A 16,757-nucleotide genomic window follows, 5' to 3' on the forward strand; every position below is an offset into this window, starting at 1 on the left:
TAGATGTTTTTCTTCTGGGAGTACAAGTCATCAACCGTTATTTCTCAGTAATTGTCTCCCTTATACCTATTGTTGCTTACATGGATATCGAAATTAAAACTTGGTTTTATTCTGACTTTGATTTTAGTTGAACTGCACAAAAGGAGCCAATGTGTCTAAGGCAAACTGCTACATTAGTGGGTCCAGTTGGTCTTACCACTTTGCAGAAAGAAGCAGTCATTGTTTGCGCTACATTACACAAGGAATGATCGAGAAGCTTTACAAAGTATTAGTAGACGCTGGTGACATGACTAGTCTGCAGAGAGCATAGGAAACTCTACAACACATGGAGTGCACTGGGCAAAAAGTTCCCAAACAAGTACAAGAAGCCAGGACAAGACTCCAAATATGTCAATGTCATTCTAAGCAACAATGATGGGGCATCTGGGTATGGTAATCTGTTTACCGTACTTTCTGTTTGTTAGTCCACCGATTGGTGGGTTGACACTGGGGCCAATGTTCATGTCTGTGCTGATGTGTCTTTGTTTTCTTGCAACATATAAATACGAAATCCACAGGGATGCTCAGCTTAATTTCAGTGGAACTGCACAAAATGCTCAGATGGTTTGTGTCGTGGAATTGTCACGGCAGATGTCCTAGTGTGAGGACTTAGTCATGAGGCCAGCGCATCTATGTGGTAGCTTGAGAGGGGTTGATTGGGACGAGAGACGCGAGGCGGATCATCACACAAGACAAGGATTTAGACAGCTTCGGGCCCCGGGAAACATCATCCGGTAATAACCCTACATGCTGTTTGTGGCTAGGTCTCATTATGATCATGAGGGAGTCACCGGTAAGCCGGCTCTTTGTGTCTAGCCCTAGAGATTGTTTCTTCTTTCTTCTCCCTCTTTGAGGAGAACTACCCCTCCTTATATAAGTTGAAGGGGCGGCTTACATGTAGAGTCCTATTAGGATTAGGACTAGTCTTTTACAATTGAAATCCTAGTCTTCCCCCTTAAGGGAAAACTCCTTATGCCTTTCCTCGTAATCCGGCCCACCATAACATGAGACGGCCTTCTGGGCCTTGGGCCTAGTCTTCTATCTGACCCGCCGTTAGGACCATCCGTGAGTCACCAGGCTCGTGAGTCGCCACTCCGACGGGTTACCAATGAAAATGCCAAGCCCGACCGGGTCATGCTTCTGGCCGGGTCAAACCGCGGGGTATATCCCCGATATTAGCCCCCAGTTTAATTTGGATTTATCCATGTTAAACTGATCCTGTAAAATAAACAAGAACAAACTTGATAGGTTGTGCTCCGGGTTAAATATTTTCCTGAACCGGCACCTGATCATCTTTAAGTCCTTGTCATTTCCTCCTGGATGCATACTCAAGATCATATAGCAAATCTCTTTTAACAGATATGTCCAAACCTCACATGCAAAAAATCCAGGCACTTCTTCTAAAAAATCCGGGTCAATAGGCCAGCTTCATAACCAATTTGCTGACATTGACTCTTGTAGAAAAATATTATAAGAAATAATCCATTTGAGTAGGCCTGCAATGCTCTGACTTGACAAAAATATTGGTCTTGAAATATTCAACTGATATTCAGCCGGCTTAAAGATGTAGATCTTGCCGATTTATGATTGCAAAAATTGCCGGGTTATAAATAAATGATACCGGGTCATGATTTTTGCAGACACCGGGTTAATCTGGTCTACTCCAAACTGAGAATTTGAAGATTTTTTCTCCCTTACATGCATATCACCTGTAGCCCCCAAGTGCCGGGTTGTCATGCTTGCAGCAACCTGGGACTTGTAATTGCCTTATGCTTATGAAAACTTCAACCAGCGTAGCCCCCAAGGTCTGGGTCATTATGCAATAATGAGCAGGGACTTTGTAGATATAACCATGTAAACTTGAACAACAACATGTAGCCCCCAAGGGCCGGCTTAGTAAGATAATACTAAGCTGGGACTTTGTATATAATTTATTGATAATAACATCATATAATATAATCTCCACCATGGGGCTTGAACCCACGTCCACAAGGTTAAGAGCTTTGTACTCTACCAACTGAATAGTGGACCGTTCAATATAATGGATTTAGACTTGTGTACCTTAAATTGTTGACAGGAGCAATTGGTAGCTCCCAAGGGCCGGCTCATTACAATGTAATGAGTCAGGTCTTCAATAAGGTGATGAAAAAATGACTTTGCATTAGCCCCCAAGTGCCATGGTGCATGTTGGCAGTGACATGGTACTTGCATATTTGATGTAATCTCAATTTAAATAATGTAGCCCCCAAGTGCCGGGCCGTAAGCCTACAGCGACTCGGGACTATTCCTTCCATTGTAGAATAAATCATATCCATTGATAAAATAATAGCCATTGCGCCAAAGCGACTTTGAATACCTCATCTGTTGATAAGTAAATCCGGAGTTTAAATACTCGGCGGCTCTTGGGCGATGCCGATTTAATACGCCTCCATTGTAAGCCGGAATTTTTATAACCCGGCGGCTTATAGCCTTTGAGAAAATAAAGAATTGATAACCCTTTTGAGACACCAATTTCAATCTTTGATGATGGGCTTGAACTTAATCATTTATGTAAGTCATAGCTCTGTAAATCCTGCACAGAGTTTAAACAACATATGCCCTGGCGACTTAACGTCAAAAGCCAGGGCGGGTAACCACCCAAATGTAGTCTTATCCTGCACACAAGTAGATCACAAGATTCCTTGGCGGTTTACCACAGGGCAGGTCATAATATCTCACATATAACCACTGTGATATTAAATTTGTATTGCCGGTTTACATGACCTGTGCAGTAAGGGTGATAACCCAATCCTTAGAAGCCAATACTTCCAAATATATGATGATTGTCACAATCTGGCGACTTATCGTCCAAAGCCAAGCCGGGTTAAATTTAAACCACACTTATACTTAGATCTGAACAAAAAAGTCTCAAGACAAACCAAAGATTGTTTGCAAAAACTTAAACCAAATAGAAGGAAAGAAAAAAAATCAAGGCTTGTGATTCGAATATGATCAGTAAACCGTTCCAAAGGGGTTAAGCTAGGATTCGAATACGATCATGTAGCCCCCAGCGGCTTTGGTGTTGCACCGATCAAGAGGGTACCGACAACTATGTTCTCTTCGGTTCGAATACGACCTATGTTTGAACAGGAAGCCCCCAAATGACCTTGAGACTTTTTTAACCACTCTGATTCGAATACGATCAAAGTCGGACCCAAAAGGGGTTAAGCTATGATTCGAATACGATCAAGAAGCCCCCTAGTGAGTTTGGCATTGTGCCGATCAAGAGGGTACCGACATCTATGTTCTCTTTGGTTCAAATACGACCTATGTTTGAACAGGAAGCCCCCAAGTGACCATATAAGTTTTGGCATTGCACCAATCAAGAGGGTACCGACAGCTATGCTCGATGAGCAGGAAGCCCCCAAGTGACCATAATAAGATAAGCTGTAAGGCAGGACACCCATGTTTGAACCGTGCATCATGGCAGCCAGTTCTCTTTGGCAACCTTTAATTTTTCTGAGAACTCAAACTTGCGAGAGATTAATTCTTTTTGAACCGGAACTTTAAACCGGATTTGAAAACTTCAAAACTTTGTGGGAGACAGATTGTCCTTGAACTAGATTTTGAACCAGAATCCTTATTTTGAGCCGGAAATCTTCTAACGGCCTTTAAATTTTCATCGATCTAGCAGTAATCTCCAGGGCCGGGTTATTTTTCCCTTCAATGACCCGGAGTTCTTGAATTCATTGAAACCGGCTAATTTTGCCGAGTCATACCATTGTAGCCCCCGAGTCTCAAGACGACTCGAGGAGTTGGCTTGAGATTCTCCATATTTGACCATAGCAGAAGGTGTATATCATTGGCGTTGATAGCGTGATGTGAATCCATAGAAGGTTGAGGTGACTACGACGGGTTATAAATGATCCCGTATGAGCCGTGTCAGCAACTTGGCCAATGGTTTCCAACTGGTTGTTTGAAGTTAACGAAACCGTAGTGGCGGCGACTTGTGCACCTACCCATTTGAGCCATCCAGTGATGACGGCGGCTGATAAGACATGATAACTTGCCTCCAATTTGTTGGAAGAAAACCGGGCTACCCAAGCAGTGACTTGCTCATACTCAATAAACAACTCATCTAGACAGGTGCGGCCCGGTGTGTTGATGTAGACCAGGCCGCGAAAGACGGACGGTAAAGACGACCGCAACATCTGAGGTGGCACAGACAGATGAACTGGCCGTGGCGATGTAAGCTGGTGCGGACGGGCAAGTTGTCCTCCTTGTTGTAAGCCAGCGTGGTCGCGAGAGACGGCCACGGCGTTGTAAGCCGACGCGGTCGCGAGAGACGGCCACGGCGTTGGAAGCCGGTGCGGGAGTCCGTTGAGTAACGACGACCACCTGTGCCAAAAGATGTTGACGAGCCTTCATATCCGCGGTATAATATCACTTTTTGTCATAAATAATTGCCCTGCATAAACAATATTGCAGACCAAGGCAAAGATAAACTTGTTCTTTTACAAAAAACAACATGTGCTAATAAAACAAACTTGGATGGATGTCACCTGATTTGTTTGGATGAGGATGATCCGTTTATCGCGACAGAGGTGGTTCAGGCAGACCAGCGACTTAATATAGTTCCGGCGGCTCAGGCAGACCGGCGACTTAATATAACCCCGGCGGCTCAAAGCGGCAAGGGCGGCTCAACGTGGCTCCGACGGGTTGATGTAGATTAAGCTGCACGGGCGGCGACTTGCGCACACTTGTTCTATCAGTAAGCGGGCGCAGACGCCGGTGCGTGATGGTGCTGACGTACACTTCATAGGCACAACATGGCACCACCTTTGCTGCACATAAAAATATACAGACCAAAGTAATTGTTCTTTGATGAAAACAATATGTTTAATAAAATAAGATGGATATCACCCGGCATTTCTTTTGTCGGATGATCACGGATGCTGGTGTAGATTATGCTGGTCGTGCTCGGATCAAAAAATAGCTAGACATATGCACATCTACTGTAGCACCAGCACCCACATGGGTCTTCCTCTGTCCCCCCTTTCTCAATAATAATCGGCTTTGAATGCCTTGAGATCCAAGTCGATGTGCTTGACGCATAGCAAGTATTCATTTGTAATTGGTGCATGTGAATAGCATTGCTACCACTACTGCTGAATAATGGTTTTCTCGCAGTGTATCAGACTGATCATCGGAGTCGCTTATCCGGGCACAACAATGAAAAATAGACCCAGTATCCTGTATCCCTTGGCCCGTCCCTTGTTCACATGCTAATGCACCAGAGAAGTAGCCCAAAGCGCGAGCGTCCGTCAAGAAAACTATCACAACTTATCCACGCCTGCGCCTCCGCGCGGGGCGAGCCCAGCGGCTCAGAGGCCACAGGCACGGCGGCTCAAGAACTCGGCTGTGGGCGACTTGGCGCGACGTCATAGGCAGTACAACGGCTCAAGAGCTGCAACGGCAGTGCGTTGAGACGGCAGAGGTAGGCGGGTCAGAGGCGTTTCAGAGCCGGCTCGAGACACCAACAGCAGTAGCAGCGGCAGCGGCAAACCACGGCGAGGTGGCGGGTTAATGTGACTCACGGCTGAAGCACAGTAGGGAGGTTTGAAGCAGATGCCGGCTTGCAGTTTGGAATCGGCCGGTAGGGCGACTCGCGACAATGGCCACTGCAGCGGTTGTGGACTCATCAGGGACCGGGTCTTCATGCAGCCATGGCGGCAATTTTAGACGGCTCAACAGCGTGCAACAACGACGGTCGAGCAAGGAGAGGTCAGGTGACTCGATGAGTCGAGGCCACTTGGCGAGGTGGCTGTAGCAAATCGACTCGGAAACGGCCGTGGATGTTTCGAAACAAGGCGGTGACGACTTGGAGTGGCAAAGGCAAGTCCGAGCAGGGGCGGCGAAGGCGAATCCAAGCGGGTACGGCTTGAAGGCGGAGACCAGGCCGGCTCGAAGCAGTGAGGCTAGGTCGTGGAGGGGTCAAAGCGAGGCGGCACTGGCGAGGGCGGCTCGGGGCCCCTTGGCGAGGTGAAGCCGGGCTAAGGGCATTTCCAGTCGCGCCCCCAACAGGCCCTCCCCAGGCGATTTTGCCGTGCCGGCGTCAAAAAAGGCCCCAGTCGCGCCCCCAGAAGCCCGTTTTTCGCCGGCTCAGGCCAAAACTAGTGCCGGCGGACCCAGGCCGAACCCGGCGCCCTGGGGGGCGCTTGGGGAGCCGGCACAAGCGAAAAAGGCGCGTGGGCCCGCCCTGGAGGCGACCTGAGGGCCTTTTCCCGCCGTTTCTTGACGCTTTTCCCTCGCATCTCTCCCGCTCGCTCGCCTTCCTCCCGCCATTCTCTGCCTTTCTCCCGCCAAACCCCCTCCCGCTCGCCTCCCAGTCGCCGCCATGCCGCCGAAGAAGTACGCCATGCCGCGTGCGGCGGCAACCGCTGCTGGCACCGTGGCCCAGCCGAAGCAGAGGAAGCCGAGGGCGCCGCCAACGAAGCCACCGGGCCTGTCGAACGCCGAGTGGAGGGTGGAAGTTCAGCGGCACGAAGTAGTCACCGCCGACCGGCGGAACAGGGCCATAGCCAAGAAGGCCCGCGACAACGCGGCGCACGCGGCGGCGTCTTCCTCATCGGTCGACCAGGCGGGAATGAATCCACCCGTCGTCAGCCATGCCCAGTACGCGCCCTGGGGACAGCAAGGCGTCGGATCTCCATGGGGTTCATCGTCGCCCGGCTACACCGACGGCGATGCGCATGGTGGGTTCAACCCAAACGTGACCTTCCCTCATGGTCACCCCGCTATGCGCACGCCCTCGCCCGCCTTCGTCGGCGTGCAGTACCCTCCATACAACTACTCGCTGCCCGCCGCCTACGCGTCCTCACCGACGCCCCATCTCTACCGTGGACCGCTGTCCTTCTCGCACCTCGGCGACGCCGACGACACAGGAGCCGACATGGACGACATCATCGCGACGGGATCGACCGCGGCCGCGGCGTCTCCCGGGTTTGCCACCCAGGACGAGGTAGTGGATCTCAGCGGCGACATGGAGGCCGAGCTCGACTACGTCTACGGCGAGGACGCACAGGAACCCGACAAGGAGGAGGAGGACGAGGACGAGGAGGAGGAGGAGGAGGAGCCGGCTCCTGTTCCGACGAAGGGGCGCCAGAAGAAGAAGAAGCGGGCGGCCAGGTCAGGCGAACCGCGCATCAAGAGGACGTCCAAGGAGGAGGAATGCCTCGCCGAAGCATGGAAAGTCGTCTGCCTCGACCCGACCACCGGCGCGAACCAGAGCTTGGAGACGTACTGGGACCGCATCAAGGCCGAGTTCGACGAGCGGAAGCTCGTCGACCCCTACTTCAAAGGCGTCTACATGCAGCGCGGCTCCAAGGCGATGGCGAACCATTGGGGGTGTATCCAGTTGGCGTGCAACAAATGGCATGGAATCGTCGAGGAGGTCACGGCTCGCCCGAAGAGCGGCGCCAGCGTTGAGGATCAGGTACGCACGCCGTTCGCCCGCATATCTTCGTCGTCTACGCCCGCCACCCGACAACTGTTCGTCCCTCCGCGCAGCTGCTGCATATGTTCGCCATGTATCGGGGCGACAACCAAGACGCCGACTTCAAGCACCTCCATGTCTACAAGCGCATTGACAAGTGCGAGAAGTGGGCGGAAGTCCGACGTGCCCTCGACAAGGCCAAGGAGACATACAAGCCAGACGCGACGACTCCGGGCGCGTCAGAGGGGCGGCCGGACGGCCACAAATTGGCAAAGAAGGGGAAAAACGCCGACGCGGCAACCGCGCGAGTGCAGGAGTCCATCAAGCATTGCCTCGCCGACGCCCAGGCCCGGGCCGTCCTACGCGAAGAGAAGACCGAGGCGCGGTGGTCGTCGCTGATAAAGAACAACGCCATCAAGCTCGACCTGCTCCGGACGAACGTCGCCGCGAAGAAGAGGAACACCGACATGGCTTTTCTGATGGGCGGGGCGGACATGCTCCAGAGCAACGACGAGAAGCTCAAGGCGTGGTACCTGGTGCAGCGCGGCCTCATCCTGAGCGAGCTGCCGACGGCAACGCCGACGACGCCGACGATGACGCCCACGACCACACGGACGCCAAGCCCGAGCGAAGCCTCTACATCGCCGCCCAGCAGTGCCGAAGCCGCGCCGACACAGCCCACCGAAGCAGCTCCGATACCGCCGAGCCCGCGCACGCCGACTCCGCCATCGTCTGGAGCCGACCCCGCCGAGTGAATCATTGCGCACGCGAACTTGCGGCGGCGGCGCTCTGTTTTTTTTAACACCAGACTACGTCCGATCGCCGGATTTACGACGTCTTTTGAGAGCGGAAACGACCAAGTTTAAATTTCCTGCATCCTGGGGCCGGCGCGTGGGGGCATGAATGGGAGCTAGGTCGCCCCCAGGGGCCGAACTAGCGCCGGCACGCCCCCAGGCCGCTCTATTTAGGCGCCTGGGGGGCCGAACAGCTGGAGATGCCCTTAGAAGGCAGCTTGACGGGGAGGCCGCTCCGGCGAGGGCGGCGTCTGGAGGCGAGGCGGCTCCGTTGTAGGACGGAGTGACGATGTGGAGCGACTCGAACTCGATCTATCGTGGGTGGTTGACCAGTCCACGCCCACATCCTCAGGACGTGGCCACCCCTTTTCTCTTCTTTTTTTCTATTTGATGTTCCCGTGAAGCAGGTCTTCTCGCAATCGCTGCTATGCTGCATGTTATGTTGGTGGCTTGCCTCGTGGAGTATGCCATCAGAGGCCACATTAGATGATCCTTGGTTATCTTTTGTATCCGATCGTCTGTAATTATAGCCACAGCCATCTGTTAAATCTCAGCCGCATAATTGGACGGGTCTCGACCACTTGCAGACTTGCGATGCACAGCAGAAGCGACAACTTCGCATCGACTCGGTTTCTTCATCGGAGAACATAGTTGAAATCGACCAGGACAAATTGCCTGGTCGCGTGCGAGGCACAACAGCAGGAAATCAAATTTGGACGGATCGCCTAGCAACACGTGCAGTGGCACACGCAATCCTTCTTGTCCGTGAATTGTTGTAGATGAACGACGAATTGAATTTGCCGACTCTAGCCTAAGGTTGCATCACACCGGCTTTTGGACTGATTACGTCATGAGCTTCTCGATTCCTAGGAGAGATCCCTTCAAGAACTCAACACCACCGTGCGCAAGCTTCACGGTGAGCGTCAACTATTGTGGAATTGTCACGGCAGATGTCCTAGTGTGAGTACTTAGTCGTGAGGTCAGCGCATCTATGTGGTAGCTTGAGAGGGGTTGATTGGGACGAGAGACGCGAGGTGGATCATCACACAAGACAAGGATTTAGACAGCTTCGGACCCCGGGAAACATCATCCGGTAATAACCCTACATGCTGTCTGTGACTAGGTCTCATTATGATCATGAGGGAGTCGCCGGTAAGCCGACTCTTTGTGTCTAGCCCTAGAGGTTGTTTCTTCTTTCTTCTCCCTCTTTGGGGAGCCCTGCCCCTCCTTATATAAGTTGAAGGGCGGCTTACATGTAGAGTCCTATTAGGATTAGGACTAGTCTATTACAATTGGAATCCTAGTCTGCCCCCTTAAGGGAAAACTCCTTATGCCCTCATAAACCGGCCCACCATAACATGAGCCGGCTTTCTGGGCCTTGGGCCTAGTCTTCTATCTGACCCGCCGTTAGGGCCATCCGTGAGTCGCCAGGCTCATGAGTCGCCACTCCGACGGGTTACCAATGAAAACGCCAAGCCCGACCGGGTCATGCTTCCGGCCGGGTCAAACCGCGGGGTATATCCCCGACATTAGCCCCCAGTTTAATTTGGATTTATCCATGTTAAACTGATCCTGTAAAATAAACAAGAACAAACTTGATAGGTTGTGCTCCGGGTTAAATATTTTCCTGAACGGGCACCTGATCATCTTAAGTCCTTGTCATTTCCTCCTGGATGCATACTCAAGATCTTATAGCAAATCTCTTTTAACAGATATGTCCAAACCTTGCCAATGCAAAAAATCCAGGCACTTCTTCTAAAAAATCCAGGTCAATAGGCCAGCTTCATAACCAATTTGCTGACATTGACTCTTGTAGAAAAATATTATAAGAAATAATCCATTTGAGTCGGCCTTTAATGCTCTGACTTGAAAAAAATATTGTTCTTGAAATATTCAACTGATATTCAGCCGGCTTAAATATGTAGATCTTGCCGATTTATGATTGCCAAAATTACCGGGTTATAAATAAATGATACCGGGTCATGATTGTTTCAGACACCGGGTTAATCTGGTCTACTCCAACCTGAGAATTTGATTGATGTTGAAGTTGGTACCAGCAGATGCATGTTCCTCTGCTGTATTTTCTCTTCTTTGCACCTCTTTGCCTTGATGGTTTATGAGACCGTACAAGGACTAACCTTATTCAGTAACATTAAGTTAGTACAAAGTTGAGTCATCTATTTTGGAACGGAGGGAGTAAAAGAAATGGCCGAGAGGCTTCCTCCAGGAGACTCTGATGCGAAGCTACCACGGCTCGCATATGTACCTGCCTGGTAGTGCAGTTTCTCCTGAAATGGGGATAGAAGGCCACAAGAGATATGAGCCAGTATACATTCATTATTCTCAGACACCGACTTATGTCATGTCTGCTTGGTCTAACGGGCTCCCTCCCCAAGCCCATCAAATAGGTAAACCCGTTCATAACACGGTGGCCCCACATGAGAGCATGTTTGAGAACTTGAACAAGATCAGAGATTTCCCGGCTTCGCATCAGAGGTCGAACGGTGGGATGGCGGGGTATATATCGTCCAATATCCGAGGATTTTGACCGGCAGGAAACAGAAAGCTTCCAGATAAACCTGCAAGGCTGGAATAAGAGAGGCTCCGGTTCACCCAGTAACCAAGTTGAGTCCGAGTGGATAGAACAGTTTGAACCCGGGGTGTACCTGACACTGACACTGCTTTTCTCTTCATGATGGAACCAAAGAGCTGAAAAGGGTGCTGTTCAGGTAGGCATTTTTTGTAATTTGAAAGTCTGTTACATCCTTGAATGAGTAGCCACATCATGTCCAAGAAGATCCGTCATTCATGCACGGCTGCTCTCTTCCTGACTCCCCTCCACATCTTGTTTCTAGTCCCCTGTTGTACAGAAGAAGCATGATCTGTGCAGTTGGCGCATGGCAGGAGCAAGTGCCTCTGCTCTTGTGACTCCCCTCCACATCTTGTGAGTAGTGAGTAGTGAGTTTGTTGTGACCATGATACTGCTATCAAGCCTGTATGTATATTTCTTGGGACTAAGGCCCTGCCTAAAGGGGACTCCAACTTGGTGTTCTGAACTGGATGTGAGTCATGTAACCGGCTAACCGTGCATTGTCGTCAAATTAGTTGCATATTAAGAATCACACGTAAGTGTATGTGATGTTGATGTAGTAATAGTCAGTCTACATATGATCTGCTAAGATTGGAGAATTAACCTTTCCTTTTTTTGAGTACGAGTTGTGCATCCAAGATACGAATGAAGCCTTGAGAGTGGATTTCGGAAGCAAGAGGTTCAGAGACTAGAAGAACATGTATGCTTGATTCTATTTTGTTTAACTTGTGATCAACTTGGTGCTCGGCTATGCTGCAAACGTTATGACCGAAGTTTGCTACCCTTTGCCAATTTATATCTATCCACTTCTGTTTTTTCCAGTAGGTGGTTGTTCGTTTGTTCAAGTATACCAAGCTTTGTGTATCTATCGACTATAAATTTTAAGTTATGTTGTTTTAACTATTCTGTTTTGATTTCTACCATAACTTGTATTCTGTTGGAGTTTAGTTTCATATTATCTCCTTCGTTCCTTTTCATTCAATTATCCATTTTCTTTTATGGCATCAGCCGAATGAGAGGAAGAAGCCTTACCCTCCTATTTTTATTCCCTACACCGTTTCTGTTATCAGTTTAGCTCTTTTCAAGCTTGGTTTTCCTGAACATTTCATGAAAATCTGAACATGAGGTCTCAAACAATCTTTCCAGAACATGGCATGGTTTGATGCTCCCCGATTGTGAGATCCCGACGACAAGATAAATAGAACGCACACAGGAAACTACTCCCTCCGTTCCGATTTACTCGTCGTGGTTTTAGTTCATCGGCTGGCGAGTAAATCACGACGAGTAAATCGGAACGGAGGGAGTACATGTGACAGAGAGGAAGCTTTGGAAGTATTTGTGACCACTTTCCTCTCACGTCGCCACCCTCGCGGGCGACACAGGACAACCTCCTCCAGGTCCAGGATCCGGACTTCTTTTTAAGTATTGATTTTTTTCCCTCAGTTGTGCCCTAATGTGGTAAACATTTTATGCCCTTCCAGAACAATAACATGGACAAAAGCGCAGTCAAAACAAACAGATGACAATCAATTTAAAGCATCAGCTTTGTAACAAAAAATTGCATTGCATTTTCTACAGATACAATAATACCAGCAGAAGTGCACAAACAACAACTACAACAAAATGGATGAGAATCATGTGCTAGGACAAGCACATGGTGAATTGTGATCAAGCATGCGTCAACTATCAACAAGTGCCAAAGAAGGTTCATAAGCAAGTGGTTTTTCAGTTACAAAACAAGGTTAATCATCAGTTACAAAAGAAGGTTCCACAAACAGCTCATCAGTAGGCGCGCATACCACCACCACCATCAGGTTCACGAATGGTTCACACCACCATCAGCATCTGTTAGAAAAGCAGCTTCATAAACAGGCTGCATACCACCACCACCAGCAGCAGGTTCACAGAAGGTAGACACCACCATCACCATCTGTTAGAAAAGCAGGTTCACAGTTAGTTCATCAGTAAGCACACCATCAGTTAGGGTAATCCACACGGGGTAGAATTAACCAAGTATAGGAACCAAAACTAAAACCAAGTGAGAGACAAGGTTTGTTGCAACTTACTTGTCAGGGACAGATCTAACAAAGTTAAGCTTCCGAATGTGGATGTTCCTCACAACTTCTTGGTACAGCATAGCATATAAAGACTGACCAGCCAAGAGATCTAGCCGCAGCTCATCATTAGGACCCTGGAATGTGATGAGACCTGTATACTTCATAAACTTGTTAAGCTCCTGTCTAGCTCGGTTGCGTGTAGCATCACCCAAGCGACGTTTCTCTTCTTCCTCAGCCAACCAGAGCATCAATATGGCAAAAGACACATTGCTCCAATCACGAATCAGGTCTGACATCAAAGCAGTAACTCGGACCGGAATTTCTACTCCGGGAGAAATACCAGAAAGTGACAACTGTTGAGCAAACTTGTAGCGACTGCCCTCGCACACAATAACGAAGAAGGTGTCCTTCAAAACAATTCCTTCGGGTGTTACGTTGCCGTCTTCCTCAAAGTAAGCAAAATGTAGATACCATTGCGTATAACCTCCGGATAAATCAGAAGACCTTCACTGTTGAATTAATGTATAACAAATTAAGTTTTGAATGCAAATGAGATGTTACTAACAGTTTAATACAACAGCAAATAAAAGATGTGATAAGTACCGAATACTCACAGTGTCTTATAGGCTTCTGGATATTTGGACTCATTGACATTAGGGAAGACAAGACTCTTCATTAAAGCTCGTGGCCCATACGAGTACCAGTGCTTCACCTTTTCATCATGAACAGGGTATAAAGCACGGAAACCAACACAATACAAATTGTCGTGGCGTATTGCAAATTGTAAAATAGGCTCTCCAGGACGACCAATAATCTGTATTATGAAAAATGTATACCTCTGTACACAAACATTAATTATCAGAACCATTTCAACATTTAATGCCAATCAATGAAGCAATTTACATACAAGCAAGCAATATTCTACTGCCTAAATAGAGTCCTCAAATCTAGGCTTAAATCTTTCAATGACTACACAACAAGAAATATTGTGTGTTAACAGATTCAAGCCTAATAACCATTCAACAAAGATAGTTGCTCAAGGAAGCATGAAATACACAAAATTAGAGTACCTGAGAATTAGGACTGGTGACTGGAATACCCTCTTCAATATATGGATCAAAGCCTTCAGGATAACCCCCTTCTGGAAGACTGGAACCAATAAGTCCACATCTTTTTCCATTACAGCAGAAGCAATCTCCAGAATGTGGTTGTGGATGTCTATGTAGAGCTTTGCCAGATCACCAGGAGTAGGATCGCAGGGCATGGAGATTATGGAAACATCCTAAAATAAAGATGAAACAAGTTGCAGGAGTATCAGAAAACACAACCCAATCACAGCTCAAATAACAAAGTTTCATTGGAAGTAGAAAAGGAAACACTGTTAATAAGAAATTCATTCCATTGTGATAATGGTGTACAAGCAAAACAGGAGGTTGTTCACCATTTACAAGGGCTGCACAAGTAGGAAGCAAAAACTGGATGTACATGTACCAACTACTAAAGCCTCAGGTACTTCCAGATCTGTAGCGCATACAAAGGGATGCATCATACATACATATATCCAACTAAATCCTCGGTACTTGCAGACCATGTACGAATTGCAAAACAGTGTAGAAGATTATCACATCCTAATACAAGACTAGGGTAAATAAACCTAATGCAAGCAGCAGTTGGATTTGTATCAACAAAATATGGGACAAGGCACGCCAATCAGCTTCATTACTTGGTTTTTTGGGGAAGGAAGATGAGGACAGAGACAAGGTCCTTACTTTGTACCGGGTCTGTCGAGGTATCTTTGCCTGTGTCTTCTGAACTGCGATATTTTGCGCTTCTACGAGAGAACGAGGGGGTTGCTGAGGGGGGTCCGGACGGGGTGGCTTTTGTTTCTTCGGAGGCATCTGGCGAAAGGAACATCGAAATACTGAGAAGAGGCAGATGAAAGACGAAGAAGCAGAGGTGGGAAGGAGATAATGCCGGTACCTTTTCCCAAACCTCGGCCGCTGCTCGTCGCGGATGGCGTCCCCCTTCTGGTAGCAGCCGCGGATGGCGCCCCCCTTCTGGTAGGGGCCGCCACCGTCCCTCTGGAGGAAGCCGCTACTCGTCGCGGATGGCGTCCACCCTCTGGTAGCAGCCGCCGCCGCCGCTGTGTCACGGGCCCTACTACATCAGCGGCCCCTCCAGAGTCCACCAGCACCACCGGGCGGCCCAAGAGAAGCAAGCGGCCCAGCAGGCTCTACGACCCATCGACGTGGGAGCTGTAGCGATAGGTTAAGAGTACTCAGGTCCAGACAATGCAGGGGGGATTTTTTAACTGGTTGAACCTTCTCCTCGTTCCCCTCCCTGTATCCTCCTCCTTCCTCCCGAATCCCCATTCTCCTCCCTCAAACCCTAGCCGAATTTGCTGTAATCCGCCATGGAGACTTGAATCGAGTAAGAGGGCCGTGACATATGGTATCAGAGCCACCGGATTACCTACAGAAACCCACCTATACCACCCGGCAGCAGAGGCAGGCGGTAGAGATGGAGCAGAAGGTGGAGGATTTGGCGGCGTCGCTCATGGCGATACAGGAGCAGAACGAGTCGATCTTGAAGGCCGTGTCGGCATCCAACACCATCTTCACCGAGATCCAGCCGGTGGTGGCGGATCTGGCGGCGTGGAGGCCCGAGATGGAGCGGTCCTTCGCCGATCTGCGTCAGGAGATGGGGGAGGTGCGCAAGGAGGTCGACACCGTAGCCCGCAACCCCGTCCTCACCCTCAAGCCCTCGGATCTCCCTCCAATCCTTCCGAGGCCAAGCAGCGCGCCGTTCCCCAACCACGGCAGCAGCAACCATGGGCCCGAAGGCCACCGCATCGATCTACTTCACCGGGGGGGTTGGCTCTGGGGTAGTGACTACCCTAGTCCCGCCTCCGGTCACGGGTACGTTTCCAGGCCCCTGCCCTCGTCTTGTGGAGAATTCACACCAGGCAAATCACCACCCGAGGCTTGTAGGGCGCTCCCCGATGCGGGGTTCGTCCCGTTCAGGCAGCCCTTTCCAGAGGCGCACGCCTAACCTGCCCAGGCCTAAGGTGGATTTTCCTCTGTTCGGAGGGGAAAGACCACACAGTTGGAAGCGCAACTGCGAATCATACTTTAGGGTGTTTCATTTGGACCCGGAGTTCTGGGTCGACACCGCAGCCATGCACTTCACGGGGGCTGCCATGGTATGGCTAGAGAACAACAGTTTTGACTTACACGATATGGAGTGGGAGAAGTTTTGCTCGGTCGTTTGTGAGCAATTCGAGCGAAACGAGTTCAGTGTTCTCCTTCGTCAGTTATTTCATTTGAGGCAAACGGATCCAGTTGCCGACTACACTGCCAAATTCACTGAAATCATGCGATCCCTGCTAGCACACAGTACCACCTGGGATCATGCTCTGTTCCCTTCGCGTTACGTGGACGGCCTTAGGGACGAAATTCGTGTTGTTGTCTTAGTGCATAATCCCAAGGATCTGGATACTGCTGTTTCTCTTGCTTTCTTACAGGAGGAGGCGCTGGAGATTTCCAGGCGACGCGAGCCACGGCGCTCTGAAGGTGGAGCTGGGGGCGGGCAGGGCAGCCGCTCCCATCTCAAGGGAGCCATGCCTCTTCCGGCTCCTCCAGGACGTCCTCCACCCCCTCCGACTACGGCATCAGATGACCGTCGCGGGACTGTGCCAGAAGGGACCCGCAACGGCCACGCAGTTGAAGATCGCCTCTCCACACTCAAGGCGTATCGTTGAGCCAAGGGGCTATGTTTTCTCTGTGGAGAAAAGTGGAGCAGGG

General features: G+C 49.7%; 1 protein-coding gene and 1 long non-coding RNA gene across 2 annotated transcripts; both read right to left on the reverse strand.

Annotated features, from left to right (window-relative positions):
* Nucleotides 1-12,739: 12,739 nt before the first annotated feature.
* LOC147985582 (uncharacterized) lies at nt 12,740-13,822 on the reverse strand. The gene is made up of 3 exons (XM_087541645.1): nt 13,569-13,822; nt 12,964-13,458; nt 12,740-12,827 (listed from the first exon to the last, which is right to left on the reverse strand). Exons 1-3 carry the CDS (start codon nt 13,820-13,822, stop codon nt 12,821-12,823), a joined length of 756 nt encoding a protein of 251 aa, XP_087397771.1. The 3' UTR covers nt 12,740-12,820.
* Nucleotides 13,823-14,047: 225 nt separating this feature from the next.
* Nucleotides 14,048-15,236, reverse strand: LOC147985583 (uncharacterized). The gene is made up of 3 exons (XR_015615130.1): nt 14,935-15,236; nt 14,724-14,852; nt 14,048-14,236 (listed from the first exon to the last, which is right to left on the reverse strand). It is a non-coding gene; the product is annotated as an uncharacterized LOC147985583 (long non-coding RNA).
* Between the last annotated feature and the right edge of the window lie 1,521 nt (nt 15,237-16,757).

Source organism: Triticum urartu, chromosome 2A (genome assembly GCF_056163025.1).
Source record: "Triticum urartu cultivar PI428250 chromosome 2A, HENAU_Tu73, whole genome shotgun sequence".
NCBI classification, from domain to species: Eukaryota; Viridiplantae; Streptophyta; class Magnoliopsida; order Poales; family Poaceae; genus Triticum; species Triticum urartu.